The 22,494-nt window shown below is 36.6% G+C and overlaps 1 protein-coding gene across 1 annotated transcript; it reads left to right on the top strand.

Annotated features, from left to right (window-relative positions):
* Nucleotides 1-15,076: 15,076 nt before the first annotated feature.
* On the top strand, nucleotides 15,077-21,765 carry LOC112711220 (uncharacterized). Its single transcript, XM_025763831.3, has 14 exons — nucleotides 15,077-15,265; nucleotides 16,131-16,476; nucleotides 16,791-16,965; nucleotides 17,238-17,321; nucleotides 17,410-17,651; nucleotides 17,771-17,990; nucleotides 18,818-18,897; nucleotides 19,015-19,099; nucleotides 19,621-19,752; nucleotides 19,841-19,954; nucleotides 20,067-20,114; nucleotides 20,485-20,569; nucleotides 20,836-20,892; nucleotides 21,102-21,765. Exons 2-14 carry the CDS (start codon nucleotides 16,256-16,258, stop codon nucleotides 21,200-21,202), a joined length of 1,644 nt encoding a protein of 547 aa, XP_025619616.1. The 5' UTR covers nucleotides 15,077-15,265; nucleotides 16,131-16,255; the 3' UTR covers nucleotides 21,203-21,765.
* Nucleotides 21,766-22,494: the final 729 nt, after the last annotated feature.

Below are 22,494 nucleotides of genomic sequence, written 5' to 3' on the forward strand. Positions count from 1 at the left end.
TAAAATACATTTCAGATATTCTACAAATTCCCAAGACGCCTTAATCTGAAGCATTCATCGTTCGATTATAAAGCAACGGATCGAACAGAAAGTGAAGAACAGATTCACTATACGATCTCGATAGGAATGATCGACCGACAAAGGTGAAAACGCGATTCACCTAAAGGTCGATTAAACCAGGACAGAAACCACCATCTACAAATTGGCAAAGATGAACACAGAATAATGCAAGAAGTTATCGAAAGTGATCCCAAAAAGAACCTGACGAGGTCTTATGGATTGCTATATAATAACTTAAAAAGACTGGCCGACACTAAAAAGTCGGACCAAGTCAACCCAAGTTATCAGCAAATCCCTGGAAAGAGGTCTGGCCAACCCTATTAAAGAGGAATTACTATAACTTAGAAGAGATCGACCTAACGAAGTCGGTCCCCTACAAGACAAGTTGTAAAAGTAATCCCTGAAAGAGACCTAACAAAGGTCCAAGAAAGAGGATTACAAAAACAACTTAGAAGAGATCGACCTAACGAAGTCGGTCCCCTACAAGACAAGTTGTAAAAGTAATCCTTGAAAGAGACCTAACAAAGGTCCAAGAAAGAGGATTACAAAAACAACTTAGAAGAGATCGACCTAACGAAGTCGGTCCCCTACAAGACAAGTTGTAAAAGTAATCCTGAAAGAGACCTAACAAAGGTCCAAGAAAGAGGATTACAAAAACAACTTAGAAGAGATCGACCTAACGAAGTCGGTCCCCTACAAGACAAGTTGTAAAAGTAATCCCTGAAAGAGACCTAACAAATGTCCAAGAAAGAGGATTACAAAAGCAACTTAGAAGAGATCGACCTAACGAAGTCGGTCTCCTACAAAACAAGATAATCCCTGAAAGAGACCTGAACAAGGTCCAAAAAAGAGGATTATCAAATAACTCGACAGAGTCCGGTATGACGAAGTCGGCCCGAAAAAGATAAAGTTACAAAAGGTAAAACCTCAAAAGAGATCTGAACAAGATCTAAGAAAAAATGATCACCTAGTAACGAAACGGGGACCGACATGAAGAAGTCGGACTAAAACTACAAAAAGTTATAAAAAGTAATCCCAAGGGGTTGCTCGAAAAGATCAATTGAGAAGATCAACCAACAGAGGGGAAATAATTCGACCCGATAGACCTTGACCTCTCCACAAAAGCGATCAAAAGAGGATGGATAAAAAACAACTCTGAAAATTCCAAGTAAATGATAAAGAAAGCTGCAAGCAAGCATATCACAGTTACCATAAAACAAAGACTCAACAGGTCGCTTGAAGCCAACCCCAAGAGCCAGAGAAACCATTTTATTTTTCAAAATAAAGTTGCTGAAAATAGCAACTGGAGTATCAACAGTCATCAAAGCATCATTTACAAAAAAGAGTTCAAAGCCCACAAACCGGGCTATTTACACAAATACTTAAATAAGGAGGTCAACCAAGATCTGGAGCCTTCCTGGCAGCATCAGTACGGGGAGAAGGAGGGCAAGCCTGAATAGGCACAGCATCTACAGTTCCATAATCCCGGTTTAGAATCTGGCAATCCGGATCAAACGTAACGGGAGGAACCGAGGAGGCCGACACTTTAAGAGAAGGCACTGGGGGAGGGTCAGCATCATCATCATCCTGGTCATCAGGAGCAATCTTACCATCCCTCATAATATTGTCCAGGCTGACGAGAGTCAAGTCAGCATCAGGAGCAACAATCCAGAACTACTCCATCAGGTTCTCGGAGACGGCAGTTACGCTGCCCACAAGGTGACCCTGAAACTCGGCATAGTTAACCCGAGCAGTTTCCAAATCATCCCGGAGATGCATTAATTCCCTATAAGCTGAGACATAGCTATCCTTGTTCTTCAGTGCCATGTCCTCAGCCAACTTCAAAGAAGCAGCCAAAGCAATAGAGCTGGCCTTCTCACCCTCCAGCTCCTTCTCTACCTTCGCCAACTTCACCTCCAACTCATCCTTCAGACCCTTGTTCCGATCAAGTTCTGATTTGGCCTCCTCCATGAAGGATTTTGTGGCATGAATCGGGATCCCTTGAACTGTTCGGAAAATAGCCGCACCCATATGTGCCATTTTTACACTACTTTTGGTGATAAAATCCAGATGCTGAAAAAGAGACACGTCATCCATGGAGAGCCCACCATAGGGGGCAATTTGCTGGTCAACAAACTCAATAGCATCAAAATCCGGGGCATCCAGGTTAAAGGGCTCGGATGTTTTTTGCTTTTTTAAGGGAGGAACACCAGAAGCAACGGCAGAAGTCTGTGGAGGATCAACCTGACAAAACCGAGGAGTAGGAATTGCTTTCCTCGGCCCGGGAGAACTCGGCACAGGAGGCTTCACTGGGACCTAAGAAGATCCCTCGCCGGCTACTTTGGCCGAGATGTTCAGAGCAGCAGTTGCCTTCTTTGCCTTTTTAAAGGCCTTCATGGAGTCGTTGTTCTTTGACATCTCTGCAAATACAGAATCAGCCACAGCAAAGAGTTATAGTCACAACAAGAGGAAAAAAAATTAAGAAACAAGTATAAGAGACAAGTCAGACAAGTACCCAAAACAGTCCGAACCAAGGACGGGTCATTCAAAAACTTTTTGTATCAAGATGGGGTGGTTTCCCCCATAGATCCTCAAGAACAACAACAAAGGCACGCTCAACATCATCAAGCGTCTCCCAGGAATAGCGAGACACTCTCACATCCCTCTGCCACTCTAGAGGGAAAGAATGCTCATCATTTTCATCAAGAAAAAAGGGGCGGGCCCCCTCGACAGCACGAACCTTAAAGAAGTAATTCTTGAAGTCGTTAAAGGACTCATCATACATAGCAAAAACTTTGTGGCCCTGGGCGGACCTGAAGGAAACCCAGGAAGCTTTCTTTTTTGAAGAACCGCCAAGCTTGGCGGAAACAAACAAATAAAGGAAAAGAGTCTGGGAAGGTGTTACATCTAATTCACGACAGAGAAGTTGAAAAATTTTAATAAAACCCCAGGAATTTGGGTGAAGCGGGATGGGGCAATATTACACGACCACAACAGGTCGGTCTCGAAAGTAGTAAAAGGAAAAGTAACGTTCAACTGGCTGAAGAAGTATTCATAGGCATAGAAGAAGGGACGCTCCCTCTCAATGGAAGTCGGAAAACAGACTCTCTCATCAGAATCAGGAGCAACAAGCTCGTAATCCTCCTCACGGGCATTGTTACCACAAATCCTATGGCGCTTCCCTAGCTATGTGCAAAATTCAGCATCCACAACAAAAACACACAACAAAACAAGGGAGTCCAGCCAATCGGACATCCCCTCGGGAACTCTGGAAGACATCTCTACAATGTTATTGCGAGAAGACATGAGGCCAACTAATCCTACAAGTAAAAAAAGAAGATGGGGTTACTAAAAACATCCCCGACAAAGGGAGAGAACAACTCGGACAATACGATACAGGCAAAGAAACAAGAAAAGGAAAACCCCAAGACTCAAACCAAAAGTCTTGGGGCATCCTTTGGAGGCAGTAACAAAGCAAGGTTTCCAGGCAAGATCTACAGCTTGCACCCCAGCATTTCTCAGAAAGAATTCAAAACAGCAAACCAAGCATCATTACAGTATACCAAGCAAAAAGCATTCCCAAAAATCAAAGCACGCCAAGTAGAAATCATCAAAGGTGCAAACTTTTTCAGAATCAGAAAAAAAGCAATCTCCAAACAAAGCGAAGAACAGATGTAGATTTTCTATCAGTATCAGACAGGAAACAACCAGAAGCAACAATAAAATCCTAGAAAGCCTCGACAAAAATGCCAAGAGAATGCATAAAATAAAGACAAGAAAAACATGTTACAGTGACAAGCAAATACAAGACCACGAAAAGATTCAAACTTTCAAACATGCAAAATCAAAGCTTCACCTAAAAACCGAAGACGAAGCTACGAAAGAAGCAAGAAAGCTAATACCAACCTGAAAGAGCGGCGAGCTTCAAAGAAATTGAAGATGGAAGATGAAATCTGGAAACGCCCTCTCACAAGCAAAAGAAAGAACGCGAACAAGATCAATGTCGCAGGGAGAAACGCAAAATTGCAAAACTCCAGGCGAAAACAAAAGCTCCAGAAAAAAAACGCCAAGCGACGCCGCAACACGAGAAAGTAGAAACGCATACGAAAAACAGAGAGCGAAGGGAGCGGAGAAAAGAAGTTACGAAAAGGGCGAAGGAAAGAAACCATTTTTTGGGTTTTCAAAATCAAAGTAAAGAGCCAAAGGGAAACGGGTCAATTAATGCTAAAATTAATGAAAGCATTAAACCCTCGCATGTTCCCAAAAAGTGCCGATATAAAAGCGCACGCTTTTAGAGGAAACTTTCTACATTCAAAAACTACTACAAAGGAATCGACAAGATGCTTGAGTTCGGCTTCACCAAAGAAGGACCAAAGTCAAGGACTCGACCTCAAAAAAGAAGACCGAGCTCAAGCAGGGGCACTGTTCATACCCTGGGTCGAGCTGTCCGACCCGGGATGTTCAACAGACAAAGCGATCAACCTCTTCAGGTCAGGACAACCCGACCTCTTTCCAAAGAGCTCGGCCAAGTCATCAGAAAAGCCCAAAGAAGGGCCCAAATAGAGGAACACGCCCCAAATCCTAAGGCAGCCCAAGCCTACAGAGGGAAGGGCAGTTCCCATAAAAGATAAGCTGACCTCACCTAGAAGATAAGATAAGATAAGATAACTAACTTATCTTATCTAAAAAGGTCACTCCACACCATTATAAATACACTGGAGCACCCAGGTATAACTCATACTCTGATTCTACTCAATACCTGCTTAATACCCTTGCTAACTTAAGCATCGGAGTCCCTTGCAGGTACCCCCCACCCTTCGGTGATAAAGGATCAACAGCACTCTCAGTTCTACAAGTCGGACACACTGGTTCCGGCCGCTGTACACCTGTCGGACACGTCGGCTCTGACCAACACAGAAGATCTCGACCGAGATCGACCTACAGTTTCAGGTAACCCTTGGAACAGCAAGGTTCTCTAAATCTTAAAACTTCATAACAAAAACCAATTCATAAGCATTCAAAGCCACACCAAAACTCACCATTCATGCCCCCCATCACAACCATATGTTTCCCCACTTACCAATTAACTTCTTCCATCATTTTAAACCTATTTCATTCAACTTTTCCAACATAATTCAATAATACTCCACCAGTTCTCAATCAAGATTCCAACCTTCACAATTTTACACAATTTGACTCTTCACGAACACAATTCATCATAATTCACGTAGTTATCATTATTCACCCCAACATCAATAATTATCATCATAATTCATCAAAATCATCAGAAACATCAATAATCATAATCCACTATCAACAATTCAAACCTATCCTATGATCGACTAGTCTAAGTGTCCAAAAATATTATATATTACATAGAGAAAACTGAAACCATACCTTGGCTGATTCTTAATATGTGCAAAACACCAAATCCTCAACCAAGATTAATAAGTCCAACCACCAAGTCTTCTTTCAAGCAACTCAAGTCACCAACATACTCCACAGAACACCAATACAAGCTAGCAAATTATATAAATACCATAAATCAAACTTAGGGTTTCATATATACACAAAATCACAAGAGAGTTGAGTATGGTCACTTTACCCAATGTTGTTTGGGTCAAAACCCAATAGGAATCAAGTGTTAGAGTGTACCTAAACACCCAAAATTACAAGAACTCACTCAAAACCAAACCTTAAAATTCGAATTTTATGAAGATAAAAATTGGGCAAGAATTTTCGAAAATCTTGCCACTTTAGTTAGATAAAACTAACGGGCTTGGCAAGAGTTTCGTGTGGCCGCAAACCATTCACGAATATGAGCACTGTAGCTCAAGTTATGAGCAAAAGAGTGAGGAAGTGAATAGTGTGTTGAAACCCTTGCTCTCTTCTCTCTCAATTAACATTGCTGCTGCTGGGTTATGTTTGAAAGAAAATTGCCACTTAATTAGCTTTATATATGTTGGACTTGGGCCCAACGTGGGTCCGATCTAACCCGTTAGTATTTTTGGCCCGTTTGGCCCAATTTTGGACCAAACCTTTAGAATTAGCGCCTGGTTTTTAACTTTAATTATTTTTCTAAGTTTTTCTACAGTTTTTATTATTCTCATGCAGTACCAGACATACTTAAGTCGGTACTGTTGGCTATTTACCGGTATGCGTTTTTACGTAATTTTCCACAGAAAATTACATTTTCCAACTCAAAAAAATCTACTGAGTTCAAATATCATATTTAAATTTTCTAATTAATATTCTAAATTTTTGAAACTTATTTTGGGAAATTAAATTAATTAATTAAGTGGTTAATTAATTAATTACGGTTCTTACATTCTCTCCACCAAATTAAAAATTTGTCCTCAAAATTTGGTTTATCCACCATCATCATTAAAAGTTCTCTCAACTTAAATTTAGCTCTCACTATTCATCTTTTCATTCACTCATGTCAGCTCAAATTCCTTTTTACATCCTTTATTCTTATTTATAATGCCATATCTTTACCCAATTCAAGTCTATGTTGTACTCATCCTTCTCACCTTAGCTCTCTTCAGTCAATCTCAATACAACATCAGCATTTCAATTTAATATTCTCCAAACCTATCTTGCAAACCAACAATTTATTCATTACCATCTACGCATAAATTCAATCACACTTGTAATCATCTCCAAAACCTACCCTGAAATCAACCCAATCTTACAGCCACAATTAAAATTAGTTTCTTAAAAATCTTTATTTACCTTAACTCACTAAACTCTTCAAGTATTCAAACATAAGATATGTCTAGTCACCATTATACTATCTTTATTCACAGCTATCATGTGTCATGCATTTCACAAGCTTCTGTTGCACCACTCTGATTTTCAGTTACTAATTAATTAAGTAATCCAATTATTCAATCAAGTCATACCTCATTATCAGATTACAAAATCTAGGCTTACTTTTGAACTTCCTCAAGTTAACCCAAATAGGGTTTACGCTCATCCTAAGACTAAGTCATAACTTAGGGCCTTATAGCATCTATATGCCTAATTCAAAGTCTCATTCAATCTTAAATCTCAGTAATTGTATTACCTAGAACCTCAACAACAACTAGGGTACCTATTCAGGTTATCCATCTTTAAGTGCAGCACTACAGCTCGACATACTAAACAACCAATGAATTTTCACTTATCATAACTGAAATCAAATGCCACTCAATGTCAAACCCAATCAAAATTCAAGCCTAAAATCATGCCTACTTATTTTTCTCCTTTTCTACTTGCCTCTGCACTTAAATAATTCGCCAGGTACCAAGTGTTGTATCAATCATCCTATAATCTACATGTCAAAACCAAAATCAAATGTGGATATTCCTAGGTTATAGCTTAATTTCAAAATCATAGTCCTTTAATAGTTTCATCCATCTCCATAGAGGTAATTCCCTCCTTGCTCCACATCTTTAATATAGCACAATTGCAGCAGGCTCCAGATCGTGAGTCAGAGAATCCACTTCGTACGGCTTCAACCGTCGCGGCACATAAACCACTACATCCTAATGTTACATTGAAACGCACTTCAAGATTTTCAATGAAGTGTTATCGTATATCCCAACTGGTTCATGGAGTTCCAGCAACATAAACATTGGCTCTGTAGTCAATCTTTCTTTCAAGTTTTTGAGGAATTTTCCCGACAATTTGACATCTGTACCAACGGGGCATCTTTATGCGTCAATTTAGCCATAGATAACACCATTTACAAAAATAAGGCTTCACAACTCCTTGTGATATCACACACTCACAATTTTCATTCTTCGTGTTCATAATTTGTATCCTAAGGAACTAACATATCAATGGTTGCGTCTAAGAATTGCATGCGACATCGAAATGAGTTTAAGTTATCTGAAGGAATACCAAGCTTAAAAAAGAGCAAACAATTTCGAATGGTATTCATAAGAAATTGAAAAGATACATTGTGTTGTGTTTAGACAAGGTTGTAGAAAATAAGAAAATGCACTAGAAAGAGAATTAGAGTGCACCTCAAGAAAGGAATTCCAAATTAAGAATCATTGGGAGAAATAATAAAGCACATTGAATCAAAATATGTCTCTTTTGATTAAAAAAAAATCACGATTCCATGAATAAAGATGGTTCATCACAACAGTAATCTTTCTCACACTTGATTGGGTCAAAACGAGTTTAGACTCGCGTCAAAGAGTACGAGTTTCGTGCAAGGACACATGCAAGCAAGGGTTTGATTTAGGAAATGTTCAAATTAATTATCAAGAAGGATCGTCGGAATAAAGTACTTCAACTCGGGTTATAAAAGAAAGATAGATCGAGTCACAAGCATTTATTGGTAATCTCTCTCGTATTAGGTCTCCCATTGCCATCCTCCTTCACCTTTATCTGATGGTAACTGAATCTTAAATCAATTTTTGAAAATACTCCAGCTCATTGCAATTGATCCATTAAGTCATCTATCCTCAGCAATGGATACTTGTTCTTCACAGTCACTTTGTTCAACCGTCGGTAATCCACACAGAGTTGCATTAACTGCCAAGATTATATAACCCTCAGCTATAACTATCCCTCCTTCCACGAAGTATTTTGCTACTTAATATCGCCAACCTATTTCAAGTTGTTAAAGTACTTCATCTTTCATACTTCTACCGTATCAATGCTCCCTCACGCCTTCTGCTGTGTCACTCTAATTAGTTATCACTAAGAACCCGAATTGCTTGGCTGCATCTACCAGAATTATCTTCTCCCATTGGTTCCTCCGACGCTAAGTTTAGCCAGCCCTAACGGCAACGTTCCATAAAATAAAATTAAACTAAACTCTGGTCTTAAACTTGATGTTCAATCTGATATTTCTAGTTCTAAATCTTTGTTCCCATCATAAGTTAGTAAGGAGAGTCGGGTTACAATATCCTACAATGTAATTAAAACTCGATTATCATTCGTTACCTTAAATTGGAGATCCTTAACCCCATCGCTAAGACCGGCCTGCACCCTGATCATTCCTGTAAGGACAACGTATAGAGATATGTCCTGACAATCCGCAATGGTAACATCCACTCAACCCAGCCATGCACGACACTTTCGGATGGTATCTTCCACATCTCGAGCACCTTAACTCCTCTTGTTGAACCCACGCCTGCTTACCTTCCCCTATCACCTGGTAATACTGATCATGGTTAATCCCTCCAATATGCCCTTGACATTGGGATTGTTGAGGGGCATGTCTACCCCTCTTGAAGTTTTGAGCAAGTTATGAGCAAAAGAATGAGGAAGTGAATAGTATTTTGAAACCCTTACTCTCTTCTCTCTCAATTAAAGTTGCTGCTGCTAGGTTGTGTTTGAAAGTGGCTAAAATGGCCACTTAAATGACTTTATATATATTGAGCTTGGGCCCAACTTGGGTCCGATCCAACCCGTTAGTATTTTTGCATTATTTGGCCTAATTTTTGGCTAAATCTTTAGAATTAGCATCCGGTTTTTAACTTTAATTATTATTCTAAGTTTTTCTACAGTTCTTATTATTCTCACGCAGTACCGGACAGACTTAATCCGGTACTGCCGACTAATTTATCGGTACGCATTTTTACGTAATTTTTTCGCAGAAAATTATATTTTCCAACTCAAAAAAATTTATTGAGTCCAAATATCATATTTAAATTTTCTAATTAATATTCTAATTTTTTGAACCTATTTTGGGAAATTAATTAATTAATTAATTAAGTAGTTAATTAATTAATTACGGGTTCTTACACAAGCTGAAACTGCGAACAAGGTAATATTAAATGGACTAAAGAAGAGACTGGATGAACATCTTGGTTCTTGGGCTAACGAGGCGTGGTTAGTACTGTAGTCATACCGAACCACAGTACACTCCACCACCAACGAAACTCCTTTCAAGCTCACATACGGTGAAGAATCGATAATCCCAGTAAAACTTGGAGAGCCCAACCCGAGAATGCTTCTAGGGACGTTGGTAACCCATGAAAACTTAAATTTAATTAACGAAGTCAGGGGTATGGCTAAACTAAAAGAGCAAGCTTTGAAGCAAAGGGTAGCTAAGGGATATTACACAAAAGTGCGGCCCAGGAGTTTTCAAGCAGGGGACTTGGTTTTAGGGCAAGCTGATGTCGGCGTACCGGGAATACGAGGTAAGCTGGCTCCAACATGGAAAGAACTTTTTAGAGGGAAGGAAACATTGGAAAAAGGAGCATACAAGCTGGAGACCTTGGATAGCACCGAAATACTAAGAACCTGGAATGTCACCCATTTAAAGAGGTACTTTCCTTAGGAGATGATAGTAACTTCGAGTAACTTTCTTATACTTTGTCAAATAAAGGGCACTCTTTTCCTAAAAAACTAGGTTTTTAATGAGGCCCCACTTGTATCATTCGTATTATTCGAAAACTCTTTTTTGTAATATCTTACTTGAATATTTGAATTATTTTAAAGTATTTTGAGTCATACTATGAATCCGATAATTATGCAAGAAAAATGTCACTTCATCAAAATTGAACTAAAACTAAAGTTCGAAGCAAAACGATGTAACGAAGAAAAAGATGTACGATGAATAGTACAAAATGAAATGTTAAGCATTCAATAAGTTAATCCCAAAAATAATGGGAATAAATAAACGTTAAGTCTTGAAAAAGAAAGGGAAAAGATACTGCAAAAGTGTCACAAATACCGAGGTACCAACCTCAAATCACTTAGAAAATAAGTAAATAAAAGTGTATGTGAATTATGATATGGAAACAATTTTTCCATTAATAAACTTTTTGATATCATCGACTTCAGAGACGTCTAAGTTGGGAGCCTTCAATTTTATCTAGTCCAAAATATTTTTCTCGGCGTCAAAAGCGCCGTCAATAGCAGCTTGCTCGACTTTCCTGAGAGAAAGATCAAGTTCTTCAATTTTTTTCATCAGCTCAAAAACCTGCTTTTTCAAGGTTGCCTCTCTCAAATCAGAAGCAGCTTGAGCTGACTTCAAAGTCTTTACCTCATCCTCGAGGAAAGTCTGCTTGGCCTGAAGAGCAGTAACTGAGCTATTGAAATCCTTAATTTGGTTGGTGGCCTCAACAACCATCTTGTCCTTGCCGAGGAATTCCAAGCGGAGATTAATGATCTCTACCTCTGCATCCTAGACATAAGTCGCGGAATGAAGGAGCATTTTTTGGACTCGAGGAAGGGTATCCTCCAGAGGCATCTTGGCAAGAGTTGCCCGAGTTTCCTCATCCATGAAGGGTTTGTCCACAAAATCAGGAGCCTAGAATCCCTTATCCAAAACATGCCTGAAGGTCGAAGGGACAGAAACAGCAACATCATCTTGGCCAATATTCCTGGGCCGCTTCCAAGAAGGAGAGTTGGCAGGAGAATTCCCCTCCATAATGTGTATCTCGGGGCCTTGCCCCTCTCCACTTCCTTCCACTCCCCGAGGTTGTGGCTAACGACTTACAGTAGCAGAAGACGAAACCCTGTCGCCACCTACTGGGATAGGAGGTTTGGATGTCAACCTCCTCTTCATTTTGGCATAGCGGTGAGCCCCTCGGCCATGTCAACTAAGAAACAAAAACAAAAAGTAACTCATGAGATAAAGAAGTAAAAAATGAAATGGAAACACAAAGAGTTGAAGGCTTACTAATGGAAACACAAAGAGTTGTATGGAGGTTGATTTTTGGTAGGTATCTTTTTTCTCCTCATGTCTCATTTCTCTTAACCAACTGGAAGAAGAAGAAGAAAATTCAAGAACCAACCGTCAAACTAGTGACGTTAAAGAAACGCTTGTTGGATGGCAACCCAACGCTAGGTAATTTATTTTCATTTTTCTTTTTACTTTACTTCATGTTGTTTATGTATTTCATGAATTAAGTTTGTGTTGCTACATCAATATGACACTTGTATTTCATTGGGTACTTGGCCCAGTCTCTCATTGATTGTGTCACACTAAGTTTGGTGTTAACCCATGCAAGGTCCACCTCCCCCCTCCCAAAAGAAGAGAAAGCCAAAGATTCTGAGAACCAATAATGGGAAATGTTAAAAGGACATTGTAAGGTAAAAGAGCTCCCCAATCAAGTGCTTGTGGTGTTTTTGTGCCGAGCAAAGTTTGAGACAAAATATTTAGAGTCACCGCTAGACTCAAGGTGCAAAGCACCCAATAAAAATAAACTGTGAAAAAAAAGTAAATAAGCTTGCTTCAAGGTGATGATTCAAGGAAGGATTCTATAATCTAATCCGAACAGAGGCCTTGAGAGATTATAACCAATTATGTTGAATTGTTCATAAGTGAAACGACTAACCAAACTCATTTGAATTGCAACCATTTACCCTTGTATTTTAAGGTTGGAAAGTTTGATGACTAAGTCATGATTCTTTGCTTGCTTGAGGACAAGCAAGAGCTTAAATTTGGTGTTGTGATGAATGAGCATCTTAAGTACTTTTCATTGGTATTTCTTATAAAAAAAATGTATGACTTTTGTTTAGTAATTATATGATTTTCAAGACTATTCCATTAATACTTGATTTTCTTGGTTTCATGATTCTTTTAGGGAAATGTTAAGAAAAGAGAAGCAGAAGCACAAGGAGGAACCAAGAATTGAAGACAAGTCCAGAGAGAATTCGTGGATGCTATCAACTCCGACCTCTTCACAATCCAACGAGCATAACTTGAGTTACAGAGGTCCAAATGACGTGGCTCTAGTGGCATTAGAAAGCCAACTTCCGAGCGTTCCAACGATATATAATAGTCCATAACTTCTCTCTGGCTTCATAGCGCTAAACGCCATGACATCGATGCTAAACGCCAAACAGCGTCCCACTCACCATTCCATGTGGGAGTCTCAGCGCGAAACGTCAAGAAACTGGCGCTAAACACCAGACAAGCAGCAAAGAGTCACGAATTGCATCAAAACTGGTGCCAAATGACACCCAAGTGGCGCTAAACACCAGCAAACCAGCCCAAGCCCAATTTCATGCTTATATAAAGGAAGCAACCCACAACTTTAAAGGAGGGGACTCGGTCTTCCATCTTTCATTCTTTTAGTTTTAGGTTTACACATTAGATTAGGATTTCAATTTTTTTGCACTTTGGGCAACTAAACTTTCATTGTTAAGGCCAAGAGCTCTATTTATTTTGATTGATTAATATTATTGTTCTTATATTTTGATTGATGCATTGATTTTTATTCAAGAGGTGGTTTCATTTATCATCCTAAGGATTAGAGTGTATTGAAAAATAACTATTCTCTAAATTGAATTCTTTTGAATCTTGAAAAAGTTAAATAATTGGAATTAAAGCTTGAAACATTTTTCTCATAATTCTTCAATTATCTGGATTTAATGTAATATGTGACATACAATCGGATTATTTCTGGGTTCTTAAGAATTATGTGGTTTTTTAAACCATAGTTTGAACTTAATCTTTTAACACAATTAATTGATCAAGGAATTGACGGTTGATTAGGTCAGGAGAAATTGAATTGCCAAGGGATTAGAGTTCAATTACTTAGAGTTTGTCATGAATTATATCTTTGCGTGATCAAAGTAGATAGCAATAATTGTTAATCCTGAAATTTAAATATCTCTGACACCTTAACTATCTATATCATATTATTTTCTTAACCAATTTTAGTTTGTTCTTGTTTAATTTTCTGCTTTCATGTTATTTACTATTAAAACCCTTATTTTTTATTGTTTGACTAGAATAATCAATTGACCATTATTTGCTTAATCTGTTAAACCTCGTGAGAATGATAACCCACTCTAGTGGTATTACTTGATATGATTCGGTGCACTTGCTGGTAGTTTATGGTTGTAAAATCCGCATCAAAAGATCGTGGAAGACGGTCATCCTGTACAAAGTTCGGCTGCCAGAACCCCCACAACCAACATCACGAACCTTCGCAGAAAGGTTCATCACTTGTTCAACCATAATTCTTCCATGCATGTCAAACATTAGGCGCACATGCTCATTGCCAATTAGGTTGAACAAACAAAACTAAAATACACCATTCTTCATCAATGCTAGCATTCTATACACAACTCTACTGACTTCTTTACTCTCCCCACCACCAATGTATGTCAATATCATACTCTATAATTTGGATAACAAATTTGTTCTTCGAGTTTGCAGCAGTGCAGAACTCTCACACTTAAATATAACCCAGTTATCACTGTTTTTTATCTGACAATTAGGATACACCATCACAACAAAAAAACCACTTTCACTAGACATTTTTGCTAAGTTTTTGGAAGAAAAATAGAAGAGAAAAAGGATTGAGAAGTTTTGTGAGAAATATCAACAGTATGCTGATCTTTTTATAGCTGGTTGGTTTTTGTTGTAGTGTATCTCTTTTACTGTGTAAACGTTTTAACTTAGAATGTATCTGTAAACGAGATACGTCTAACCCGCTATTTCTCACATAATCCGTGCGCAAACGTGATGCACTGATATGCGTTTGTACTTTATTTATTTACACGATAAACGAGATAAGTAATGTAATGTAAATCGATAAATACTTACCAAATTTCATGTATCAATAATTAAAATGTTTATTTTATTTATTTAAAAAAATTCCCCATTCATTTCCCCATTTACTAAATTTTTTTAAATAAAAAATAAATATTTTAATTACTGATACATATATGTAAAGTATAAACGTGATACATTATAAACAAGATTAAAAATCGTGTTATAATATGAGGTCCATCATTTTTTTTCTCTCCAACATTGAAAAGAAAATGGAGAGAAAACTAATGTTTTTCTCTCTACTTCCAATACTATCCCTTTACTTTTTTAATATATTTTATAATATAGAGATAAAATTGTCTTTTTATAATATTTCTTTTTTTTTATTTTTTTTATCCAAACACATCTAAAGAAAATAAAAATTCACTCTATTTTTTTTCTATTTTTTTCTTCTTTATTTCTTTCTTTTCAACCAAATATAAGCCTAAACGAGATAAGTAAAATGATGTAAATCGGGTAAGTATTCACTAATTAAGTGTATCTGTAATTAAAATATTTATTTTATTTATTTAGAAAAACCCAATGAATGGGGCATGAGAAATTGAGAATGATGAATCTGCCAAGTGGTCCTTTCTCTTTCTTTCTCCAACGCAACGCTTTCTTCATACCGATAATCTCGGGTCCTTCAGTTGTCTCTCTCTCACTCCCTCCACTCTCACAACACCTTCAGATTCGTTTTAATTTCAGGTCTCTTTCTCTCACTCTTTTCCTTTTTCAATCCAAATTTCAAGTTAGTTTCTTACCCACATGTTTCTGCAATTGCTGCTTGATTAATCGGTTCTGATTTCGATTTTTCATTGATGGTGTCCTCAATTTTGGATTTTGTTTTCTGGGTTTGTGAATGGCTGGTTTGAACATGTCTGAACTGCAGTCAAAGTCGATTCTTTGTCCCGCTTTAATTAACTTTTTGAGTTTGATGGGGTCACTGTGGTTGTTCAAAATTGCTTTTTGACAATGTTTCTGCATACCCATTTGAGTGATTTGACTTGCACTTTGTGAAGTTAACTGAGCTAGTAGATGAGTGTGTGGGAAACTGGGAATCATGGTTTTGGATTCCAAGGTTCATACTTTACACGGTTTTTGGGCAATGTTGAAATTCACATTAGGTTCAATTCTGAATTTCGGACATTAAGCTGTTTTCAATTGAATTTTTTTCCATTAGTTTTGAGGTCTTATTTTGTTGCATTGCGAGGATCTTATTGAATTGTTTTGCATTCTGTGAATTTGGTGGATCAAGGTAGATTGTTCTGGTTTTGTTGAGTTTAGATTTTTTTTTATTATTCCTAGTACTTCAGTTGAATTGGACTAGTTATAACTGACCTTTTCTCCTTTGTATTGTATACGTTATTCTAATACCAAATGAGCATTTAAATTTCTGTTTGTTTTATTTGCATTTGTCAGTATCCACTTGTTGCTTCTGGTCTAACGATTATAGATTTTTATTTTGTTATTTGATATCTTTTATTAAGGTTCAGGGTGTGATCAGCAAAATAATATTTTTAATTCCAATATTTTTGTATATTTATTCTCATTTATTTTCCTGTTTGAACAGGAGTAGGAATTGATGTGAATTGGTGTCTTCTGGCGAGGCGTTGGTTCCTTGATTTTTATGGGTGGCAAAAATAGATTATTGGTGAAATAGGCTACACAAGACAGCAGGTTTACGGGGTTAGTAAAATGGATCATACAAGGTGTTGGTTTAATAGGTTCAAGTCAAAAGATAAAGTGCCGTCTACAAAACATAAGGATACTATGAGCACCGGAAAAGAAGGGTCAAGACCTCCAACAAACGAAGAAGCACCTTCCAGTGCAACCAAACAGAAGGTCGCAGCTGCGAAACAGTTCATAGAAAACCATTATAAAAAGCAGATGAAGGATCTACAGGAGAGGAAGGAACGGTATGTGGACTTTTTAGTTTGAGTCATTTTGATTGTAAGATATGATATTATTGATAAGTTTTGACAATTGAACCAATTTGAAGTAGTTATTTTAACAATCTTATATTGTCACAGCTTATTGCTTGAGAAATATAAATGTGTTGAGATTCTTTAATAACGCCCTTGATGATGCTAGATATGTATGGAATCAACTTCTGCAATTTGAAATCTTGATAAGGCCTAAAACGTTGTGTGCATTTGAAAAAAAATTATTTATCATGAAAAAAATTCCTTATAAAGTGAGCAAAATCAAACACATTCATTATTCTTTGCAGACGGAATATGCTTGAAAAGAAATTGGCTGATGCTGAAGTCTCCGAGGAAGAGCAGAACAACCTGCTTAAGTATTTTGAGAAAAAGGAGAGGGAATACATGCGCCTTCAGAGGCATAAGATGGGGGCTGATGATTTTGAACCCCTGACTATGATAGGGAAGGGTGCGTTTGGAGAGGTATAGTTATCTTCATTTAACTCAAATGACTCGAATGATTTTTTTTGTTAGTATCATAATCCTTGGTGATCACATTAATATTCTTCTGGTAAATAAAATGGATTCAATGATGCGTATTGTGGAGACTAGAGATGTTGCTTGAATCCAAAATCTAATCTGATTATTTTCTTTGAGGTTTCAAGAAGTAGTTCTAACTTCCATATTTTTGAGTTTGTTCGGAAATTTTATTTGATGATCTTTTACAACTTTTTTTTTTTAATTATTATTTACAGGTCAGGATCTGCCGTGAGAAAGCAACTGGTCATGTATATGCTATGAAGAAACTCAAGAAATCAGAGATGCTTCGCAGAGGGCAGGTATTGGAAATATCAGGACTTGCTTACCTCAATGAAGTGAATATCGTGTTATCCTTATTTTGCTTATTTCTTTTTAATCCTTTTTAAGGTTGAACATGTTAAAGCCGAGAGGAACTTACTTGCAGAAGTTGACAGCAATTGCATTGTAAAGCTTTATTATTCCTTTCAAGATGAAGAGTACTTATATCTCATCATGGAGTATCTACCTGGTGGTGATATGATGACGCTGCTCATGCGGAAGGATATACTGACAGAAGATGAGGCAAGGTTCTATGTAGGAGAGACTGTCCTTGCTATCGAGTCTATTCATAAACATAATTATATTCATCGGTAAGCTCAAACTGTAAATAATAGCATTATGCAATGGGATTTAAACTAATCTTACAGTATTCTTTCTTGATTGTGCATGAATAACCATTTAGTAGTCTGATTCTAAAAATGCATTCCAGGGATATCAAGCCTGACAATTTGCTGCTGGATAGAAATGGTCACATGAAATTATCAGATTTTGGATTATGTAAACCACTAGACTGCAGTAATCTTCAGGAAACAGATTTCTCTATGGGAAATAACAGAAGTGGTGCCCTTCGGAGTGATGGACGTCCTGTGGCTCCTAAAAGAACTCAACAAGAGCAACTGCAGCATTGGCAGAAAAATAGGCGAACACTTGTAAGTCACCCACTATACTCGGAGAGACATGAATATTTTGTTGCATATGAACTTGCAGGTTAAGAGTTTTTTTTTTCTCACTTATACCGATTTGAGTATTGAGGAACAGATTTTATTTTTTAAGTGAATTTGAATGTCCATTTGAGATTCCAGAGCCATTTTTGGCTAAAAGCCACAAGAGCAACAGTTCTTTCCAAACTACTGTTCGAGGCTTACACAAATGGATCCAAAATATGCTTATATAAGTTTTGATAATATGTTCTTAAGGCCGCGTTTGTTTGCAGAGACTGGGATTGAGATTGGGAGACTGAAACTCAGTATCATGTTTGGTGGTTAGAGATTGGAACTAAAATTTCAATCCTGGGACACAAAATTTCAGTCCCTTTAGTATCTTCAGAAAGTGGGGATACATGGGACTGAAATTTTTGGGGATAGGGACTGAAACTTTGATAACATTTTATTTTGAAAATACCCTCATTTAACTTTTTCAATTTCAAGTCTACCCCTCTTTGAAAACAAATTAGGGCTCTCTCTTTATAAGATACTAAAACCAAATAAGATACTAAAACATAACTCGGTGTTTTACACCTTAAACTAAACACAATACAAAAACTTAATTAAATCTCTGTCTTTCAGTCTCTGTCTCCTAGTCTCTATCTCTCACTCTTAGTCTCCCTTCCAACCGCAGTTTAATAGTTATTCTTCGTTGTGTGTAAAAATTTGGTAACCTCTTGTTTCTGGCTGTCTTGGCAATTCTTTTTGCTCTGATCATTGTCGAATCAGTATATAAGGCATTTGAAGCTAACTTTTTTTGGTCGATACTCTAGGCCTATTCTACGGTTGGAACACCTGACTATATTGCCCCTGAGGTTTTACTGAAGAAAGGATATGGCATGGAATGTGATTGGTAATACATATAATGTTCCTTTCTATTTTTCCTTTTGAAAAATACCTTAGAGTTCTGTGTTCTTTTCAACCCTATCCCTTTCAATATGTTCTGATATGACTGTGATCATGCTTATAGGTGGTCTCTGGGAGCTATAATGTATGAAATGCTGGTGGGGTATCCACCCTTCTATTCCGATGAACCAATGTTGACTTGTAGAAAGGTAATGTCTGATCTTTTGATGAACTATGATTAACGCTTGAGGTGAATCACATGAGTAGATTGTTGAACTCTGCTAGGTTAATGTGCTCAATTTTAGCTTGAATTGCTATATCAGATGTACTGAAACACATCTTAAGTAGAAGTCACCAATATTCTATGCAACCATGTCCAATTGATTATTGATATTTGCCTCTAAAAGGCTTAGAGGTATTGGCTTTGTTAAGATGCTACAATTGTTGAGTATTGGTTTACCGAGAACAAGTCTTGGAGAAATAATACCTATTTCCTTAATATACCAAACTTGAAAATCACACATTCTATTTCTATGGTGTAGTGCTAAAAAATACTTAAATTTAGTTCTTTCTGTTGCCAATGTTGATGTTGTAATTTAGATGGCACATACTTAATATTTCATAATATATCCATCTTCATTTCCTGTATTCTTCTCCTTTTATGTTGTCTAACACTGATTTATCTTAATCAAATATGATCCTGTTGCATCTCCAATCTTTAAATTTGCAGATAGTAAATTGGAGAACTCATTTAAAATTTCCCGAAGAAGCTAAACTCTCGCCTGAGGCAAAAGATCTTATTAGTCGTCTTCTATGTAATGTGGAACAGAGGCTTGGAACCAAAGGAGCCTATGAAATAAAGGTGTTGTGGTCCGTTCTTCTCTAAATTCCATATTTCACTTCGCCATATAATCCCACACTAAATAATTGTTTGGTTTTTTTATTTCCAGGCTCACCCATGGTTCAAAGGTATTGAGTGGGACAAGTTGTACCAAATGAAAGCTGCTTTTATTCCTGAGGTCAATGGTGAATTAGATACTCAAAATTTCGAAAAGTTTGAGGAGGTATTTTATATATATACATGTATAAGTACGCAGAAGACGTTTTGTTTGTTGTTTGTTGTTTGTTATTGTCACTAATGAGTATCGTGCTCTGTTAAATTACTTTGTTGTGTAGTGCGATAACCAAACTCAACCTTCCTCAAAATCAGGCCCATGGAGAAAGGTTGGTTCTTTTTTATGGAAATTGTGAATGTGGTTGATCTATAAGAGGTGCTATAGTTGTCAAATTATTAGTGAAACCAATAAATCATGTAGCAAGATATGTAATCATTGATAGGGTAAGAACCTTCAATCAAATTGATTGTGTAAATTTCTATAGGTTAATTATTCGTCTTAGGATAATTTTGTTCGTGTAGCATACTGGCAATAGAGACATTTAGTTTGCAGGTGAATTGATTTACTCAAGATTTGGCGATGGTAACTCCGAGAACTAATACATCTTATTTTGAAAAATCATGGAACATTAGTGTGCATGTGGAACATGTACTTGTTCAAATCTGAGTGTAACTCTGACATATTATTATTTGCTGCAGATGCTGTCATCTAAGGACATTAACTTCGTCGGATACACATATAAGAACTATGAAATTGTGAATGATGATCAACTACCTGGAATTGGTTTGTACATTTTTTTTATATATGTATATATCTTTATTGCAATTTTTTTCTCGTTTAATTTTTTACATCTCATTTTTGTCATTTTCTTTACATAATGAAAAAGTTATTCTGTAATGTATTGCTCTAGTTCTAAAGATTTGTTACTTGTTACATTTGCGAATTCAGCGAAACTATGGAGTTTTATGCTTCTCAGTTTAGTTTCACTTAAACCATGTTTCATATTTTGTGGCTGAACTTGAGTTGGTTATTGCTGCATTTTCTATCAGCTGAGTTGAAGAAGAAGAACACAAAAACTAAAAGGCCATCAATTAGGACCCTATTTGGTAAGAAGAATATATTAATTGTTTTCCTCTTCTGTTGACTATTTTGTTTCTTCCTTCTCTTTCTATAGTGTGAAAGTATTCTTGGTTTATTATGATCTAATAGTTAAACATCGTCATGCCAAGTAACGGTATTCTGATGCAATTTATCTTAAATTGTGTCGTACATGTCAATTTGCTAGTTCTTTATTGTGTTCATCACATGATTATAGATGACGAATCAGCTATGGCTGCGAATCAACCTGGCCAAGGGAGCTTCTTAAAACTCTTACCTACTCAACCAGAGGTTCCTGAGAAGAGTGAATACCAATGACCTACCCAACAAGAGGATGGCCATTGAAAATGAAGGTAAGATGGGGTTGAACACTTATCGTTTTTTCCCTTTAATACAAATTTTTTTTGGTTAATTTGGCGTCGATGATAGTTTTGGAGCAAAAAACAGCCCTGAAAGTTTGTGGTTTCTTTGGATAGCTGGGATTTTAGGGGAGGGATTTACTGGGGTATTTGATTGTGTAGAAAAAAAGGTATCTTTTTAGGTATATATACCAATCTATATATATTCTTTTACATTTTTGATTGGTGGTGTATTCTTTTGTTCACCATTTATCAAGTTGCAATGTGTTAAATATCCAAGGTATTTTTTTTTTCTTGTAATTTATATACAGTTCAAGTGCACACCCTCTTTTAGTGCCATGTAGAGATTCATTAGTTTGTATGGTAATATTTTCTTTGTTTGAATCCATAGTTCCTAATTTTTACTGCCCAAATCCTTGTTCTTCAATTTACATTTTAGGTGGTGTTTCTTGATTGTAAGCTATTTTTTATATATGGATGATATTATATTTGATAATATTAATATTTTGTTGAATTATTAAATTGAATATCTTTGTAAACATGAAATCGACCTTACAATTTGACTATGTCGGATCAAAATATGTTGTGTAATGTGTAGTATCACTTTTATAACTTGTACTATGTACAAATGTGTTTAGTCACGTGAATCAAAGAAAATTTATAAAAGTTTGAAGCATCTATAAATCTATTTTTATTTTTGTTAGTATGACATTTTTTATGGCAAATTTCATCTCCTCAGATTAGGCAAGATTTTAAGGGTACTCAAGATTGTTAAATTGTAATGGGAAGGAAATAAATTCAATACTTTGTATACCAACTAAGGATTTAATGATTTTGAGAGAATACCTAATTTGGTGTCTAAAATTGAACGAGTTACTTTAGTGTAGGAATTTTTTAATGACCAATTAAATTTCCCATCGCAAAAAATGTGGCTCTTGTTAGTTTTGGTAAATATTGTTAATGGAAATGATTTAATTGATGTTTACTAATTTTGATTTAATTAAATTTTATAATCAGTTTCGGACGCTACGTTGAATGAAATTAAAAGTTGTCTATATCAACTAGATGCTATGGTACCAAAATGACACTTGATTGTCTACATTAGTATACATAAATAGATGTGAAACGAAAGTAGTTTTTTTTTTTCTTTTTACTGTATTTTCTGGTTGGATAGATTAATGACTACTCTGGTGTGAATTGAAGTTTTATTTAAAGATTTGTCTTTGACTAATAAATTGTTGCATGCATAAG

This window comes from Arachis hypogaea, chromosome 9 (assembly GCF_003086295.3).
Source record: "Arachis hypogaea cultivar Tifrunner chromosome 9, arahy.Tifrunner.gnm2.J5K5, whole genome shotgun sequence".
Taxonomy (NCBI): Eukaryota; Viridiplantae; Streptophyta; class Magnoliopsida; order Fabales; family Fabaceae; genus Arachis; species Arachis hypogaea.

Excerpts from the sequence above, each read along its gene's own strand:
- LOC112711220 (XM_025763831.3), top strand. The coding sequence starts at position 16,256 with ATGGATCATACAAGGTGTTGGTTTAATAGGTTCAAGTCAAAAGATAAA. Across the intron at positions 16,477-16,790 it reads CTACAGGAGAGGAAGGAACG|ACGGAATATGCTTGAAAAGA; the intron begins GTATGTGGACTT and ends TATTCTTTGCAG. Across the intron at positions 18,898-19,014 it reads TATGGCATGGAATGTGATTG|GTGGTCTCTGGGAGCTATAA; the intron begins GTAATACATATA and ends TCATGCTTATAG.